At 39.0% G+C, this 15,358-nt stretch overlaps 1 protein-coding gene across 3 annotated transcripts in view; it reads left to right on the forward strand.

Annotated features, from left to right (window-relative positions):
* LOC124596370 (cleavage and polyadenylation specificity factor subunit 1) overlaps positions 1-15,358 on the forward strand; it is a 299,255-nt gene that overhangs the window by 141,621 nt on the left and 142,276 nt on the right. For all 3 annotated transcript variants that reach the window (XM_047135481.1, XM_047135482.1, XM_047135483.1), the window contains one exon: positions 4,462-4,583. In XM_047135481.1, coding sequence (XP_046991437.1) covers positions 4,462-4,583 — 122 coding nt within the window. The remainder of the gene's footprint in view (positions 1-4,461; positions 4,584-15,358) is intronic.

Here is a 15,358-nt window from a genome sequence, read left to right on the forward strand (position 1 = left end):
CTCCTCATTAATTTTATATGGAAAAGATAAATAAGAGTTCTCCAAATTTTTCAGTTGTTAGAAAGTTTATCTTTTAAAGATTTCTGTTTCACTTGTTTAGTTCTTTCACTTACCTCCAGTAACTTTGACATGTTATTTTTCATCTCATGCTACAGTCTACTGATAAGTCCAGTTATCGTTAAAATTATGGACTCCCATACCCTCCTGTACTCATTCATTCAGCAGTTCATTTATATGGCTTGAAGTTATTGATGTCTTTAGTCATAGAAGTAGCTGTTTCTTATTTTCTGGTATCCTCCATTATCAAAATCCCCACCCTCCACCCCCAATTATTCTTATTTATCCTTCCCTCTCTCCCATTATCTTTTTGCTCAAGGCCCTGTTGCCAGTTCCCTCTTCCACTACTATCTCTGTATTCTCTTTTGGTCATGTTTGTGTTTATATTCATTAGCAATTCCTTATTCCAATCACTATGGCCTTCATTTCTGAAAGTAATTGGGCCATCCACTATACTCACGTATTCCATTAAACTCACTTAGTGCACTGATGAGATTGAGCCGCCCACAGTGGCCAAGCGGTTCTAGGCACTGCAGTCCGGAACTGCACGACTGCTACGGTCGCAGGTTCGAATCCTGCCTTGGACGTGAATGTGTGTGATGTCCTTAGGTTTAAGTAGTTCTAAGGCTAGGGGACTGATGACCTCAGATGTTAAGTCCCATAGTGCTCAGAGCCATTTGAACCATTTTTGAACTGATGAGATTGTGTTGAAAACTTTCTTGAAAGCTCATCTTGAAAGTTTATATGGTAGTCAATGAATTCAGATGTCTACCTAAATCAGTGCCAGCCACAGCATTTCAAACTTCACATGGGCCGCGTGCGTACCAAGGCTCGCCCTATCTTGGCTGTGCCCGGTCCTTCTCAGAAGTGCCCATTGTGGAACAACATTTCATTTAGTATTGCCATGAGGCATTTCTCAGTTTATTACAACTGTCTTCAGTTCAGCAGAATTTTGGTTTCAGCACTGTTACTCATTACTGTTCGTTCGTTGTATGAAGGACGTTTAGAGGTCCAGTGGCAGTTTACACAAAAAGAGGCAGTCTAGTGATCCATCATCAAAGTTTTTAGAGTGAATGGGGATGACAGAAGAGGTGGATGAGAATTCTCAGTATATATTATGCATTGCATAAGCGACAAGTACTGCAAATTTGCTATGGGATGACATTACAATGCCAAGCAGAAAGAACTTAAAGTTTTAGTTGACTCTGAAAGAGCATAAAAAGTACAGTGATGGTCAGAAAGGATTCATTGTTCTGTACATCAAGAAGCACTTTGTGCTAAATTGGCAAGCATGCTGCACATGAAGAAATTGGTGGTACAAATAGTGAAACTTCTGAAGCCACCACATTATTCCACCATCAGTTGCTACAGTTTTTGTTCGAACTGAATGAAGTGTATGGAGACTTACATATTACTGTGACGTACTTTGGTTGAGTCAAGTAGCATGCATAGAACTATTTTTCAATTTAAAACTTGCTATTGCTGTTTTTATGAAGGTAAAAGGGAGTGCAGAAATAACAATTAGAAAATCTGAAATGAATTTCAGATCTCACATTTTAAATGGACTTGACTGCACACTGCCCACATTAAGACATTGCAAGGTGAGAAACAAATTCTTTCTGATTTGATGGGGTTGTATTTAAAAGAAAAATCGCATTGTACAAGTGATACAGTCTGACAAACACAGTCCAGTTCCCTAAGCCTACTGATATTACAGAAAACACAATGTTTGAAAAATTCATTGTGACCTTGAAAGAATGGTTTCCTAAATTTTTTGAGCACTCTACCAATTTTACAGCAGTTTTCAAGACTGTTTGCCATTTCAGTTTAGAGTACCTCTGTATATGTTCAGATGTAACTAATTGACCTGCAATGAATTCCTGTTTTAAGGACAAATCCTTTTACGTTAAAACTGTGCAGAGGATGTCTACATTGCTTTCCACTGGTGGAATTTCCACGTCTCCATAATGTGCTTGCAAAAGTGCTACAATAATTGATCAACATGTGTATGTGAGAAAGACCTTTTGTGTGGTTACGAAACTAAATAAGTCGCAATTACGTGGCAACCAGAGTGTGAAAATTTGTGAAATTGTCTTTGTCTGTCTGTCCATAGGCTGACAGTTTGCATGAGATAAAAATTATATTATGTCTTTAGTACACCAAAAATAATTAAATAATACTGGAAAAACATTTTATTTGTAATCTGTTGAGAAATGTGAAGTACAGGGTGTTCCATTCATCTGATGACTGTCTGTCTGGTGCAGGAGATGCAGGGCAGCGAGCACTCTGTTGCTCAGCGATTAGATGTCATATCGCGCTGTATACTGCTGCAGTGTTAAATGACTACTCTTAAAATATAAGCAAATAAATTTTCTACTCACCCACGTCACACAAGGAGGTGCTGAAACTACCTGCCACTATTTTACATGCATTTCTGACATCTAATCAAGAAATTATTAATCTCATTACATAGTTCTCTCTGAGATATTGAATTAATTGATCCACTGGTATTAGTCTTGAGTTCCTCCATCGTGTGAGGATTTTTTGCGTGCACTTTGTCCTTCAGTGTACCCCACAAACGAAAATCACTTGGAGTTAAATCAGGACTTCTAGTGGGCCAGATGTTACTAATCACTCTCCACCGAACACGTCGTGAATTGTGTGCAAAGAAACATTGGCCATATGAGCCCTTGTTTTGAATCCTGTTGAAAAAATTCAAAGCTTCATTCTCTTTCACTCAGTTCATTAAAAATGGTTGCAAAATGTTCTGCGCCTATTTTCTTATCATGAAGGGGTTCCTCATGAAGCACAACAGATCCATCTGTGTTCCAGTGTCAACAGTTCTGGGTATTAATACCTGTGTAAATGGAACCAAACCTTGCCTGAAAACAGAATGAGGTAAGGATTTATTACACCCATCATGCTCTTGTTTGAAAACCCATTTGCAAAACTTAACCATGTGTGTGCAGGATCATCAGGTTGAACTTCTTGTACTACTGATACTTTATAGGGCCTTAGCCCAAGCAGCTTAGCACCTCTTTGTGAAGTGGTGCATGATATTTATGCTTGCTGCAAAAGACATCTAAGAGACTTTTCAGGGGGATTTTCCAGGCGGTATGCAATGTCATTGAGTCGAGCTTCTCTGAGCACTATACGTCATTGTTTACTCTTCTTGTCTTGAAAACTTCCTGTTTCATGAATTTTATTCACTAATTTGTGAACTGCATCACGAGTCAGGACTTGAACACCTGGAAACTTCTCTTCAAACAACCTCTGAACAGTACAAGTTGACTCTGTATGCAGATACAAATCATAAATAAACCCTCGTTGTGGAACTGAATAATTTGCTCTTCCCATTGTTGCATTTGCAAAATTCACCATTATTATCATGATGCCTGTTTCACTGCTTTAATGACACAGGCCGACAAGGTGCATATATTTGTATGACCTTCAGGCTAAAACCCACAAAAAAGGGGGGGGGGGGGGAGGAGTGAGGTCCCATGGGACCCATTCGACCGCAAGACACGGCTTCTGTGGCCGGCTTGCTATACCCTAGGCAGGCAGTCATCAGATAAATGGAACACTATGTATAAAACCAAGTTGTATGCAGTGCAACTGCACTGCCATGTAAATGTGGCAAGTTTCCCCTCTTCCCCCTCCTTGCACTCAGATAGCAAGGTATGGCGGTCGGGGGTGTCTGCAGTGAGGCTGAGCATTATAGCGCATGTGCCGGGCACGGATCGTGAGCTGAATTCTTGGCCACCCTTCCTCTGAATGAATCCATTTCTCCACCTCCCTTGGACACAAAAATGTTGTATTTTCTCTGCCAGGCATGTGAATTTTTTCCTGTGAGAATTTATTTATTCTATATCCTATGCTTAATTGCTTGCATGCGGTAGGAGGGATACAGCCTTTAATACTGTCACAGTAGGTTGCTCTTTTGGTGTGTAGCTGCCTGGACATATTTCGACAAGTCTCACTTTGTCAGAATTGTTCGTCATCTGATACTTTACGCTTCATTGTATGACCATTGCATTAGAGAATTATATTACAAATATGTTTTTAAAAATAACAGAATAAACAGTTAAGTAAGTAAATGCTTAAACCTGGGTTTTGTCTATTATTATTATTATTATTATTATTATTTTGTAAAAATAACATAAAGGATGTTTGAAGTCCCTGTTTGTGTTGATTTGCAGCATAATTGGGGGTTGCAGATCATAAAAATATTTGATTAGTAGTCTAGAACCCAGCTTGAATACAATACTACAAAATGGTTTTGTTGTTAACCTGCAGATTGAAACGAAAGGGTGGTGGAGCAATACTAATATTTGTAAATGGTCCCATTATTGTTGTGGTAGTGTCAGTTCCTGTATACTTATTTCCTTTATTTATTTATTACAGAAACCATACATCATAACTCTGTGTGCATATCGTGATGTTAGTGGTTTATTTTCTACATACATTGCTGAGGAAGAACCTGAGATAAAAACTGAGAAAGAAAAAATTGAAGATGCTGTAAAAAAGTAAGTCCTTAAAGAATGAAACTTTTGAAATGCCAATCATCCATTCTAGTATGTTGGCAGAACTGAACATTGCATTATTTTCATTTGTTTTCTTTGTGATTAGTTAACAGTGTGCTTCGCGATGTAACAGCATGCTCTCATAGTGGAAACATATTACTAATGTGTTGAATGTTCTGCAGAAACTGTTCGCAACCTCCGTGGGATGTTGGGTCAACATAATGCACTGAATAAGTGAACTGTGAGGAGACATCGTTAAATTTGAAAAAACTGATTTGCTTGTTGACATTAAACCCTTGGGGTGTCCTCGTGTTAGGTGTTATGTGGAAAAGTCACCATCGTGGGTGATAATGTTGCTGTAAGTCCAGTGAAATCTATTTGCCGACATCCACAATAATTGAATGTTCCCTGAACCAGCATTCAGTGAATTCTGAAAGAATATCTGCACCTTTGGGCCCATAAAATCGGTATGACACAAGAAGTGAAACCAAACAATCATGAAGAGCATCAAGCATTTGCCCATTGGGCATTTGAAAAACAAAGGCTGGACAACAGTTTCATTAAGAAAATAATATCCTCTGATAAGGTGCACTTTGTGTTGAATGACTTCATGAACAAGCAAAATTGTGGTATTTGAGACACACACAACCCTCGAGTAATTATGTATAACCTGTTACATCCACAATGTGTGACTCTTTGTTGTGGTGTTTGGGTCGAGTGCATAACTGCGCAGCATTTCTTCAAAGATGGTGCTGGAAATGCATTAACAGTGGATGGCAAATTCTACTGCAATATGTTGAGCTATGTTGAAGAGGTTTTGTTTCAACAACATCCCATGACCTGTCACATCAATTTCAGTAATGGATTTGTTATGAAAGTGGATCATTGGGTGGGTGATTTCTCGCAATGGAGATGTGAATGGGCCATTCAGTTCTTGTGACTGAACACCATATGATTTCTTGTTGTTGGGAGTATTTGAAATCCTATTTGTACGCCTACAGGCCACAATCATCTCCAGAGCATGAAGCCAAGATTCAGTGTATGTTTTCGTATATGCCAAATAACTATGCAAGATTTCATTGAAATAATGAGTGTGTGCCTGCAATGTTATAGGTGACATTTGAGTTATACCATATTTCGTGCATAATCACAGGTGAATACACTGCAATAATAAGTAAATCACTTAATTATATAACAACAATGGAAATTCCTGCATGGAACATTACATAAAATGAGGGAGGTGCAAACTCTCACCTACAGTGGACTGATGTGTGGCACATAGTACTCATAACAGAAAACAATATTCACACTAGCTTTCGAGTTATTGCTCTTTTTCTCACGAAAATAGACACATTCACACACACAAACACCCATTCCCAAGGTGAGATTGATTTTTGATACCAGTTGCCTAGCCAGGCGGTAGCGACATGGGGATTGGCAGGGGGAGGGGGGGGGGGGGGAAGCATGAGGCAGGCAGGGTTTACCAGGATAGGATAGTACAAGGCATCGTTGCACTACAACGTGAAAGAAGTCTATAAAACTAAAAGATACTGAGAGAAGGAGAGGGTGAAGAAGGGAAGGGGGAAAGGAGAGGAAGGTAAGGAGGGGTAGGGAGGGGGGGGGGGGAGAGAGAGAGAGAGAGAGAGAGAGAGAGAGAGAGAGAGAGATTTTTCCCTCATGGAGGGAGTAGTGGGAGAAGGCAGTCGACGATCTGTACCAGGAAGGAATGGAATGGACAGAATAGAGAAAGGAATTAGTAAGATGAGGCAATGGGAAATTGGTTAGCAGAGGTTAGGCCAGGGGGATTGTAAGAGCACAGGATATGCTAGAGAGACAATTCCCACCGGCTTAGTTAGGAGAAACTTGTGCTGGAAGAGAGTATCCAAATGGCCTGTGTAGTGAAGCAGCTGTTGAAAGCATTTGTGTTGTAATGCACAGCGTGTTCAGCAACTGGATTGTCAGGTCTGTGATTCACCACAGTTTGACGGTAGCCATTCATGCGAGTAGATAGTTGATTACTTGCCACGCCCATATAGAATGCTGTGGGTGTCGGTTGTGTGTTTGAATGTGTATATTTTTGCTAGGAGAAGAATAAGAACTCAAAGGCTAGTGTGGATACTGTTTTCTGTTAAGTGTCTCTATGCTCCACACATCAGCCCACTGTAGGTGAATGGTTGCCTTTCCCGTATTTTAGAAAAATTACTTAATTTCATCAATAAGTTTAATAACTTACAAACACTCGAAAGTTGTGTTTTTAATGGGACATCCTTTGCATACACAGACACATACTTGTTGCACACTTTATCATGGCTGCTCTGTGATCGTTAGAAGTTAGTGTACTTGATGATGGCCGGCCGCTAAGGCCGAGTGGTTCTAGGTGCTTCAGTCTGGAACCATGCTGCTGCTATAGTCGCAGGTTTGAATCCTGCCTCGGGCGTGGGTGTGTGTGATGTCCTTAGGTTAGTTAGGTGTAAGTAGTTCTAAGTCTAGAGGACTGATGACCTCAGATGTTAAGTCCCATAGTGCTTAGAGCTATTTGAACCATTTGAACTTGGTGTTGCTCTGGAATGATTACACACATTGTCAACTTTATCTACATAACAGCAATGTGTTTCGCAACAGTAATTAGCCATTGTGGATATAGTGTTGGGCCATTTGCAGTGTTGTGCGTAATGATTGTTAATATTATTTAGAAAAATGAATGGAGAGCCTGAACCTGGCCCTTCTGGCGACTTTCCATCAAATTTTTTGTCCATTCTATGACACATCACATAACTAATGAGGAAGTATTGAATAGGATTGGGGAGAAGAGAAGTTTGTGGCACAACTTGACCAGAAGAAGGGATCGGTTGGTAGGACATGTTCTGAGGCATCAAGGGATCACCAATTTATTATTGGAGGGCAGCGTGGAGGGTAAAAATCGTAGAGGGAGACCAAGAGATGAATAAACTAAGCAGATTCAGAAGGATGTAGGTTGCAGTAGGTACTGGGAGATGAAAAAGCTTGCACAGAATAGAGTAGCATGGAGAGCTGCATCAAACCAGTCTCAGGACTGAAGACCACAACAACAACAACAACAACAACATGACACATCAACAGATTATACATTTGATACTTTTATAAGCTATGTGTTAACTACTGTGTCAGGAGGAGATGGGGCTTGTCTCAGCAGCTGATGTGCTATGAGCTGATTTCGAGCTTTCTCTCCCAGCATTCTGTACTCAGGGGCCAAGTAAAAGTATGCAGTCAGTACACCTGCATGGTTTCCCATTGATCGACCAGGCTGGGTTCTCAGTTACATTATTTTAACTGTTCTGTACTGTAGTGTGTTTTAACCATAAAATGCCATGAAGCGTATGTCTTTCAGTCTTGTGTGTGAAAGTGTGAGTGTGAGTGAGAAAAGGATGGCTGAGAATTAAGTTTCATTTTTTACCTTTTGGTGCATAATTAAAAATATTTATTTTGTCTCTAATGTGTTCATTAAGGCCACTGATGACATCACTGTTAAATCCCTGTAGATACTGTCACTAATGAGTTCATTAAGGCCAGTGACAACATCATTGTTGAATCCCTATAGGTACCAATGCCAACACCACCACCACCACCACCACCACCACCACCACCCCTTTGTATCAGCATTGCAAGCAACTGGAGTGAAGGACTGTAACGGAGCCGCAGTGCTAGTGCAATGTAGTCGGCTCAAAAAATCTAGGTGTTCAGGTGTTTGTGTATGTATATTACTAAACTCCTATCCTGGTACCTGATGCCAAGTTGCAGAGTACCTATCTAATGACTTTCAGACACAACAAAAAATTGATTTTCAGTGTTCCCCTTAATTATTGACTGAATTTAAAAATTCCAAATGTCATCACAATCTATGCATTTAAAAGTATAAGTCTATGTGCAGGCTTAACACAATAAGACAGTTAGAAACTATGTGTATTTCTTGAGGCTTCCAACCAACTTTAAAAATAATTTCAGACTTTTCCTAAACGCTTTCTCTCACATACTTACAGTAAAATATTTAACACATTAACTCCTTTGTTAGGTAATCAGACATTTGAAGCTGTTTTACACATTAAAATTCAATTCTTTGAGTATCGAAGGTTTATCGGATCTGTACTAATTAGCTCTACAGTAGGTTATCGTCCTAAAGCTTAGTAACATATTCAGTCTTATTTATGTGCGTATTGTACACTCGGTGCATTAACTATATGGTGAGTTGTTAACTTTGCTCCTTCAGTTATTTTTATTCCACCAAGGACTTCCCATCCCACATTACCCTATAGCACAAAGTTTTAATCTGCCAGGAAGTTTCGTATCAGTGCACACTTCGTGCAGAGTGAAAATTTTTCTCTGGATACTGGTTTTATAATAAATCCCATAAGAGATGAAGCAACAAAAGAGAGTATCAGTGATGTTTTCCAAAGAATAATTAAGAAGATAGCCCTCTTGGAATGCATGAAAAATAGATGATATTCGTGATCAATTCCCCATCCCCTCCCCCGAGGGAATAAAAAGTAATGCTAAATATGATGTTATAGTTTTATTCCTAACACATTTGTTTCAAGAAATCATTTTTGTGTCCACATTGGATGCTCCCTGTAACTGCAGCACAAGGTGCAAGAACCCCTTGTATTGGGAATATTGTTCATCAGCAGAAAATCCTAAAGTCCTTCTATTGGACCTGTAACAAAATAATGTTGAATAAGTTGTTTTCTGTATATTTTCTATCAGCATACATAGGGTAACTGAAGAATAGTAAGTTCCAACAAAATGGTGACAGGTTAAAATGAATGCCATTTTCTTCACCCGCAAAATCGAAACAAAGAAATGCACTAAAGTAGACTTTCGAAGATATCGGAAAATGGCAAAGTACGTTGATAGAGAGTTCAATTTAGAATGCCGGCATCAAATTCCAATAAAATATTATGTACTATTTTCAAGTTAAATTTGAAGCTTACAAGTTGCTCAAACAATTAATTCAGCTACCTCTCTAGTACAATGGAAGTTATTCCATGATGTCTTCACAGATGTCCTACTTTGGTGTCCCTTCATTTTGTCAGTGTTTTCCATATATTCCTTTTCTTATCGATTCTCTGGAGAAGCTCCTCATTCCTTACCTGACCAGTCCACCTAATTTTCAGCATTCCTCTGCAGCACTGCATCTCAAATGCTTCAATTCCCTCTTTTCCTTTTTTCCCAAAGTCGCTATCAAACAATGTTGTGCTCCAAATATACATTCTCAGAAATTTCTTCCTCAAATTAATGCCTATGTTTGATACTAGTAGACTTATCTTGGCCAGGGATGACCTTTCTGCAAGTGCTAGCCTGCTTTTTATATCCTCTTTGCTCCATTCATCAGTGGGTTATTTTGCTGCTTATGTAGGAGAATTCCTTAACTTCACCTACTTCATGATCACCAATCCTCAAGTTAAGTTTCCTCTGTTCTCATTTCCGCACTTCTCATTACTTTTGTCTGTCTTCTATTTACTCTCAATGACTATTCTGTACTCATGACTGTTCATTCCATTCAGCAGATCCTGTAATTCGTCTTCACTTTTACTGAGGATAGCAATGTCATCAGCCAATCTTATCATTGATATCCATTCACAATGAAATTTAGTTTCACTCATGAGTCTTTCTTTTATTTCCGTCATTGCTTCTTCGCAGTATAGATTGAAGAGTCGGGGCAAAAGACTACGTCCCTGTATTACACCCTTTTTAATTCAAGCACTTCATACTTGGTCTTCCAGCCTTATTTTTGCCTCTTGACTCTTGTACATATTGTATATTACACGTCTTTCCCTATAGCTTCCCTTACTTTTCTCAAGATTTCGCACATCTTGCAGCATTTGACATTGTTGAATGCTTTTCCCAGGTCGGCAAATCCTGTGAAGATGTCTTAATTTTTCTTTAGTCTTGCTTCCATTATCAACCACAGTGCCAGAACTGCCTCTTGGTGCTTTACCTTTCCTAAAACCAAAATGGTCATCATCTAACACATCCTCAATGTTCCTTTCCATTCTTCTACATATTATTCTTGTCAGCAACTTGGATGCATGAGCTGTTAAGCTGATTGTACAAAAATTCTCGCACTTGTCGGCTCGTGTAATCTGTGGAATTGTGTGGATCATGTTTTTCTTGAATGCAAATGGTATATTGCTAGACTCATTCATTCTACATGCCAACATGAATAGTCATTTTATTGTCACTTCCCCCAGTGACATCCGAAATTCTGGTGGAATGTTATCTATCCTTTCTGCCTTATTTTTCTATATCTACCTGGGTTTCTTCTTCCATCAAATCATTAGGTGTATTTTCCCCATCATAGAGTCTTTCAATGTGCTCTTTCCACCTATGCATTCTCTCCTGTGCATTTAACAGTAGAATTCCCTTTGTACTCTTAATGTTGCCACCTTTTGCTTTTAATTTCACTGAAGGTTGACTTGAGTTTCATATTGATGACTGAGTCCTTCTGACAGTCATTTCTTTTTTGATTTCTTCACATTTTTCATGTGACCATTTCACGTTAGCCTCCCTGCACTTCTTGTATATTTCCTTCAAGAGTGACTTGTATTTCCGTACTCCTGAATTTCCCCAAACATTTTTGTACTTCCCTCTTTTGTCGATCAACTGAAGTATTTCTTCTATTATTCAATATTCTCAAATACTTTCTCAGTCTCTTCATTTTCTACTTGTGATGTTGGCATGTACACCTAAACTGTCATTGTCTGTGTTGGTTTGCTGTCGATCACTGAACTGTTCACAGTAACTCAGTCTCTGGCCTACCTCCCTATCCATAACGAATCCTACTCCCATTAGGCCATTTTCTACTGCTGATGATATTACCCTACACTCATTTATCCATAAATCCCCGTCTTTTTTCAATTTCACTTCACTGACCCCCCACTGTATCTAGATTAAGCCTCAGCACTTCCCATTTCAGATTTTCTGGCTTCCCTACCATGTTCAGACTTTTGACATTCCACACCCTGACTCACAGAATGTTATCCTTTCATTGGTTATTCTATCTTTTTATCATGGTCACCTCCTCCTTTGCAGTCCCGTCCTGGAGATCTCTAATTTGGAATCTCTTGCCAATGGAGAGATCACCATGACACTTTTTCAGTTATAGGCCACATTTTCTGTGGATATGCATTGTGTGTCGTTAATGCAATGGTTTCCGTCACCTTCTGCATCCTTGTGCAGTTGATCATTGCTGATTCTTGTGCCGTTGGGGCAGTTTACTACCCCAAGGGGAAGAGAATGCCCTTAACCTCTTGTCAGCTCCTCTGCCCTCTTTGACAAGGCCATTGGCTAAATGAGAGTGACTTCTTATGTCAGAAGTCTTTGGCTGCCATTGCTGATCATTTTTATTCAAAATTTAAGTGGTGACTGGGTTCTAACTCGGGATCAAGGACATTTTGATTAATAATCAAAGACTCTACCCTTAGACCATAGGTCTACTTTTACACTTCATGTAATTGCTAAACCTGGAAATGAAATGAATCAATCTCCTGACATATTTTGGTACATGCACACAGCAATTTCTTGTGGAATAATTTTCTGAGGTAATACATCAAATAGATAGAAAGTATTGATTGCACAGGAGCAAGCAGTAAGAAAGTCACTTGGGGACCTCATCAAGCAATTAGGCATCTTAACAGCACCATCGCAATACATACGGTACATTCTCCAATGAAATTCATCATAAATAATCCAGTGCACAGTGATATCCATACCTACAAAACTAGAGGCCAAAATGAGTTCTGTTACCCATTATTAAAGGGAGTGGCACAGAAAGGAATTCAGTATGCAGCAACAAAAATTTTTGATCATTTGCCCAATACTATAAACATCTGAGGTAGCAAAGCAAGTTTTAAATCTAATTAAAAACCATTTCTTATGCACAGCTCCTTCTGTTCCATAGATGAATTTTTATTTTAAAATTGGTATTTTCTACGTTCAATAAAAGAATGTTCAAATGATATGTGGAACATGTAATTAACTAATTTCATAAATTACAAATTGAAGAGTAGGTTACTATTACTAAATGACAGACAGTACTTAAACAGTTACGTGTCTTTTAAAATTGCCCACGGGTGGAGCAGACTGTTGCGTTCCTTCCACAAATGAAGCAGTGTCTGGATGTTACAAGAGTACTTATGGAAACTGAACTTCTGCTGCTTCACTTCTCAGTCATGGAATTGGCAGTCACAAATTTAATTACAATAATGAGAAGCCCTCTTGACAGGTTGCAGGAGGAGGAGGAGGAGGAGGAGGAGGGGGTGAGGCTGGGGGGGAGGGGGGGAGGAGGGGAGGAACACTGTAAACAAATGAAGAGATATTGGGAAGAAAAGAAGTGCTACATAAGTTCACACACATTTCTAAGCTGGACATAATGAATTAAAAAGAAAACTTATATGTGAGAATATTCTCCATTTACAAGTTTTTAACTTAATGAGGTGGTGCAGTGCTTAATGCACTGGACTCTCATGTAGGAGGATTGGGACATCCAGATTTATGTTTTTGTGTTCCCTTAACCATGTAAGGAGAATTCCAGAGTGGTTTCTTTGGACAGGATGTCACTGGTTTTCTTCCATATCCTTGTTCAATCTAGTCAGTGTCCCACCTCTGATGACCATATCATCAATGGACACTAAACTGTGATCTTCATCTCCTTGTCCTTTACAGAGCTTAATCATTAGTATGGCAAACAATATCCCAGTACTTACCTAGAATGGTTTAGGACAAACTGGCAGACTAAAATCGGAATGATTGAGTCTTTGCATGAACAGTAATTTTTCAGTTCATTTCAGTTAGTTTCAGTTACTATATGACAATCAAGCAAACCTAAAGTATTCATGTACAAACAATATTTTCCTATGTATTTCATGACGTTTCCCAGTGGGTCGAATATTCCATCACCCTTCAGTCATGCATCCAGTATATTGTTAATTCTTATTCCAGTATTTTGACTGCCAGTCTTCTAGCCATTCTCAAGGTGAGTCACTTGCAAGAATTTTAAATAGAGTAATCATGCATGTGTCACAGATAACTGTTGCTAATAAGAGCATCAGTTGTAAATAAAACTTGACATGTCTAAAGAGAAAACCAAAGCAAGTGTAGAGTTAGCAAATACACAGTACTTATGAGGTATTTGGTTGATTGGTATGGATGGCATATGTTGGAATGCCAGGCAGTGAAGACTTAGAACAATCTTTTCTTTGAGAGTGTAAATGTGAAATGAAGCGGTTTCCATAATTTGTTGAGCTGGAAACCCTTGTCTTGGTTGAGCAGGTTGTCTGCTGATAGTATTTCCATAGATTCCTTGACCACTGAGTCCTAGTAGGATGAGGCTGTGAACAGTTTAATAGCTTTCCCATAATCCATGGAATGGACAGCAGAAATACAATGTTCAGCAGCTGCAGGTTTTATTGGGCTGTGGAAGGGGGTGTATCACTGTTATTTAAGGCAATGTTCTTTTACAGTTCATATTGTTTGTCCTGTGTATCTGTTACCACACTCACAAGGAATTTCGTATATACCTACTTTTCATAAAATCAGAGCTTGCCTTGAGCACCAGTGACACACCCTCCTCTTATATAGCCCAATAAATGTGCAGTGACTGAACATTCTATTTTCGCTGATCAATCTGTGGAATATGGGGAAGTTAAGATACTTTCCACAGGCTCATCCTACTGAGGTACAGTGGTCAGGGAAGCTGTGGAGATAAAATTGGCAGACAACCTGCTCAACCAAGACAAGGGTTTCCAGATTGAGAAATCATGAAAACCCCTCATTTCATGTATGTGCTCTCAAAGGAAATATTGTTGTAAGTCTTCACTGCCTGGCATTCCATCACACACCACCCATAGTAATCAACCAAACACTTTTTAAGCACTATGGATTCCCTGACTCTGCACTTTCTTTATTTTACTCTTAAGCACGTAAAATTTGATCAATGGCTAACACTCATGCTACCATCAGTATTATCTCTGACACGTATTCACTTACTCCACAGTATTGTGTAAAGTGATGTAAAAATCTTGCAAGCAGGTCACCTTGAGAATGGCTGAATGTTTGTCACGTGAAATATTGGAACAAGAATTAATAATATTCTGGAGGCATGCTCAAAAGACAATGGAATATTTTCCTACTTGCCATTCATTTTTTACTCCTACATTGTGAGCACTTCGCACTAACATGATTTTTTTCTTCCAGGCATTAGTTAAAAAGTGCAGGATAATAGATATCCCCTGGAAAGCCAATGAGTGCTGCTATAAAATGAGAGATGAATCTTCAGCTGCCATATCATGATGCATTTGTGTAAAAAATACTTCATTATTCACGGCAGTGCACGTGAACCCAAATCTAAATAAACTATCATCACATTTTCTATACTTGCGTCTCCTGTCTGCATCGCCACTTTCCTTGTTATCATTGGCAAATTCTCACTATTTGTTTCCACTTGCAAATTTAAAAACTTTTCCATAGCTTATTGCCTTTATAAACTTAATAACGAAGTCATAGTGTAATGAAAACTGGTTAAAAGCACAATAATCACTACAGGTGCTAAGTGTCATGCATGATAGTTCGCTTAGGTTTTATGACTGCTTACGCAAGCGGCCAACATGTAAAGTGGAATTCCTCTGAATTACACAGGTTGACAGCAGAAATGAACTTTCTGACAACTGTCTTCGTTGCCACTAATTACAAAACAAATCCACGGTGTCCCAGGCAGTCATTCATGATGCACTGGTTGAATACCGCTG

Source organism: Schistocerca americana, chromosome 2, assembly GCF_021461395.2.
Source record: "Schistocerca americana isolate TAMUIC-IGC-003095 chromosome 2, iqSchAmer2.1, whole genome shotgun sequence".
NCBI classification, from domain to species: domain Eukaryota; kingdom Metazoa; phylum Arthropoda; class Insecta; order Orthoptera; family Acrididae; genus Schistocerca; species Schistocerca americana.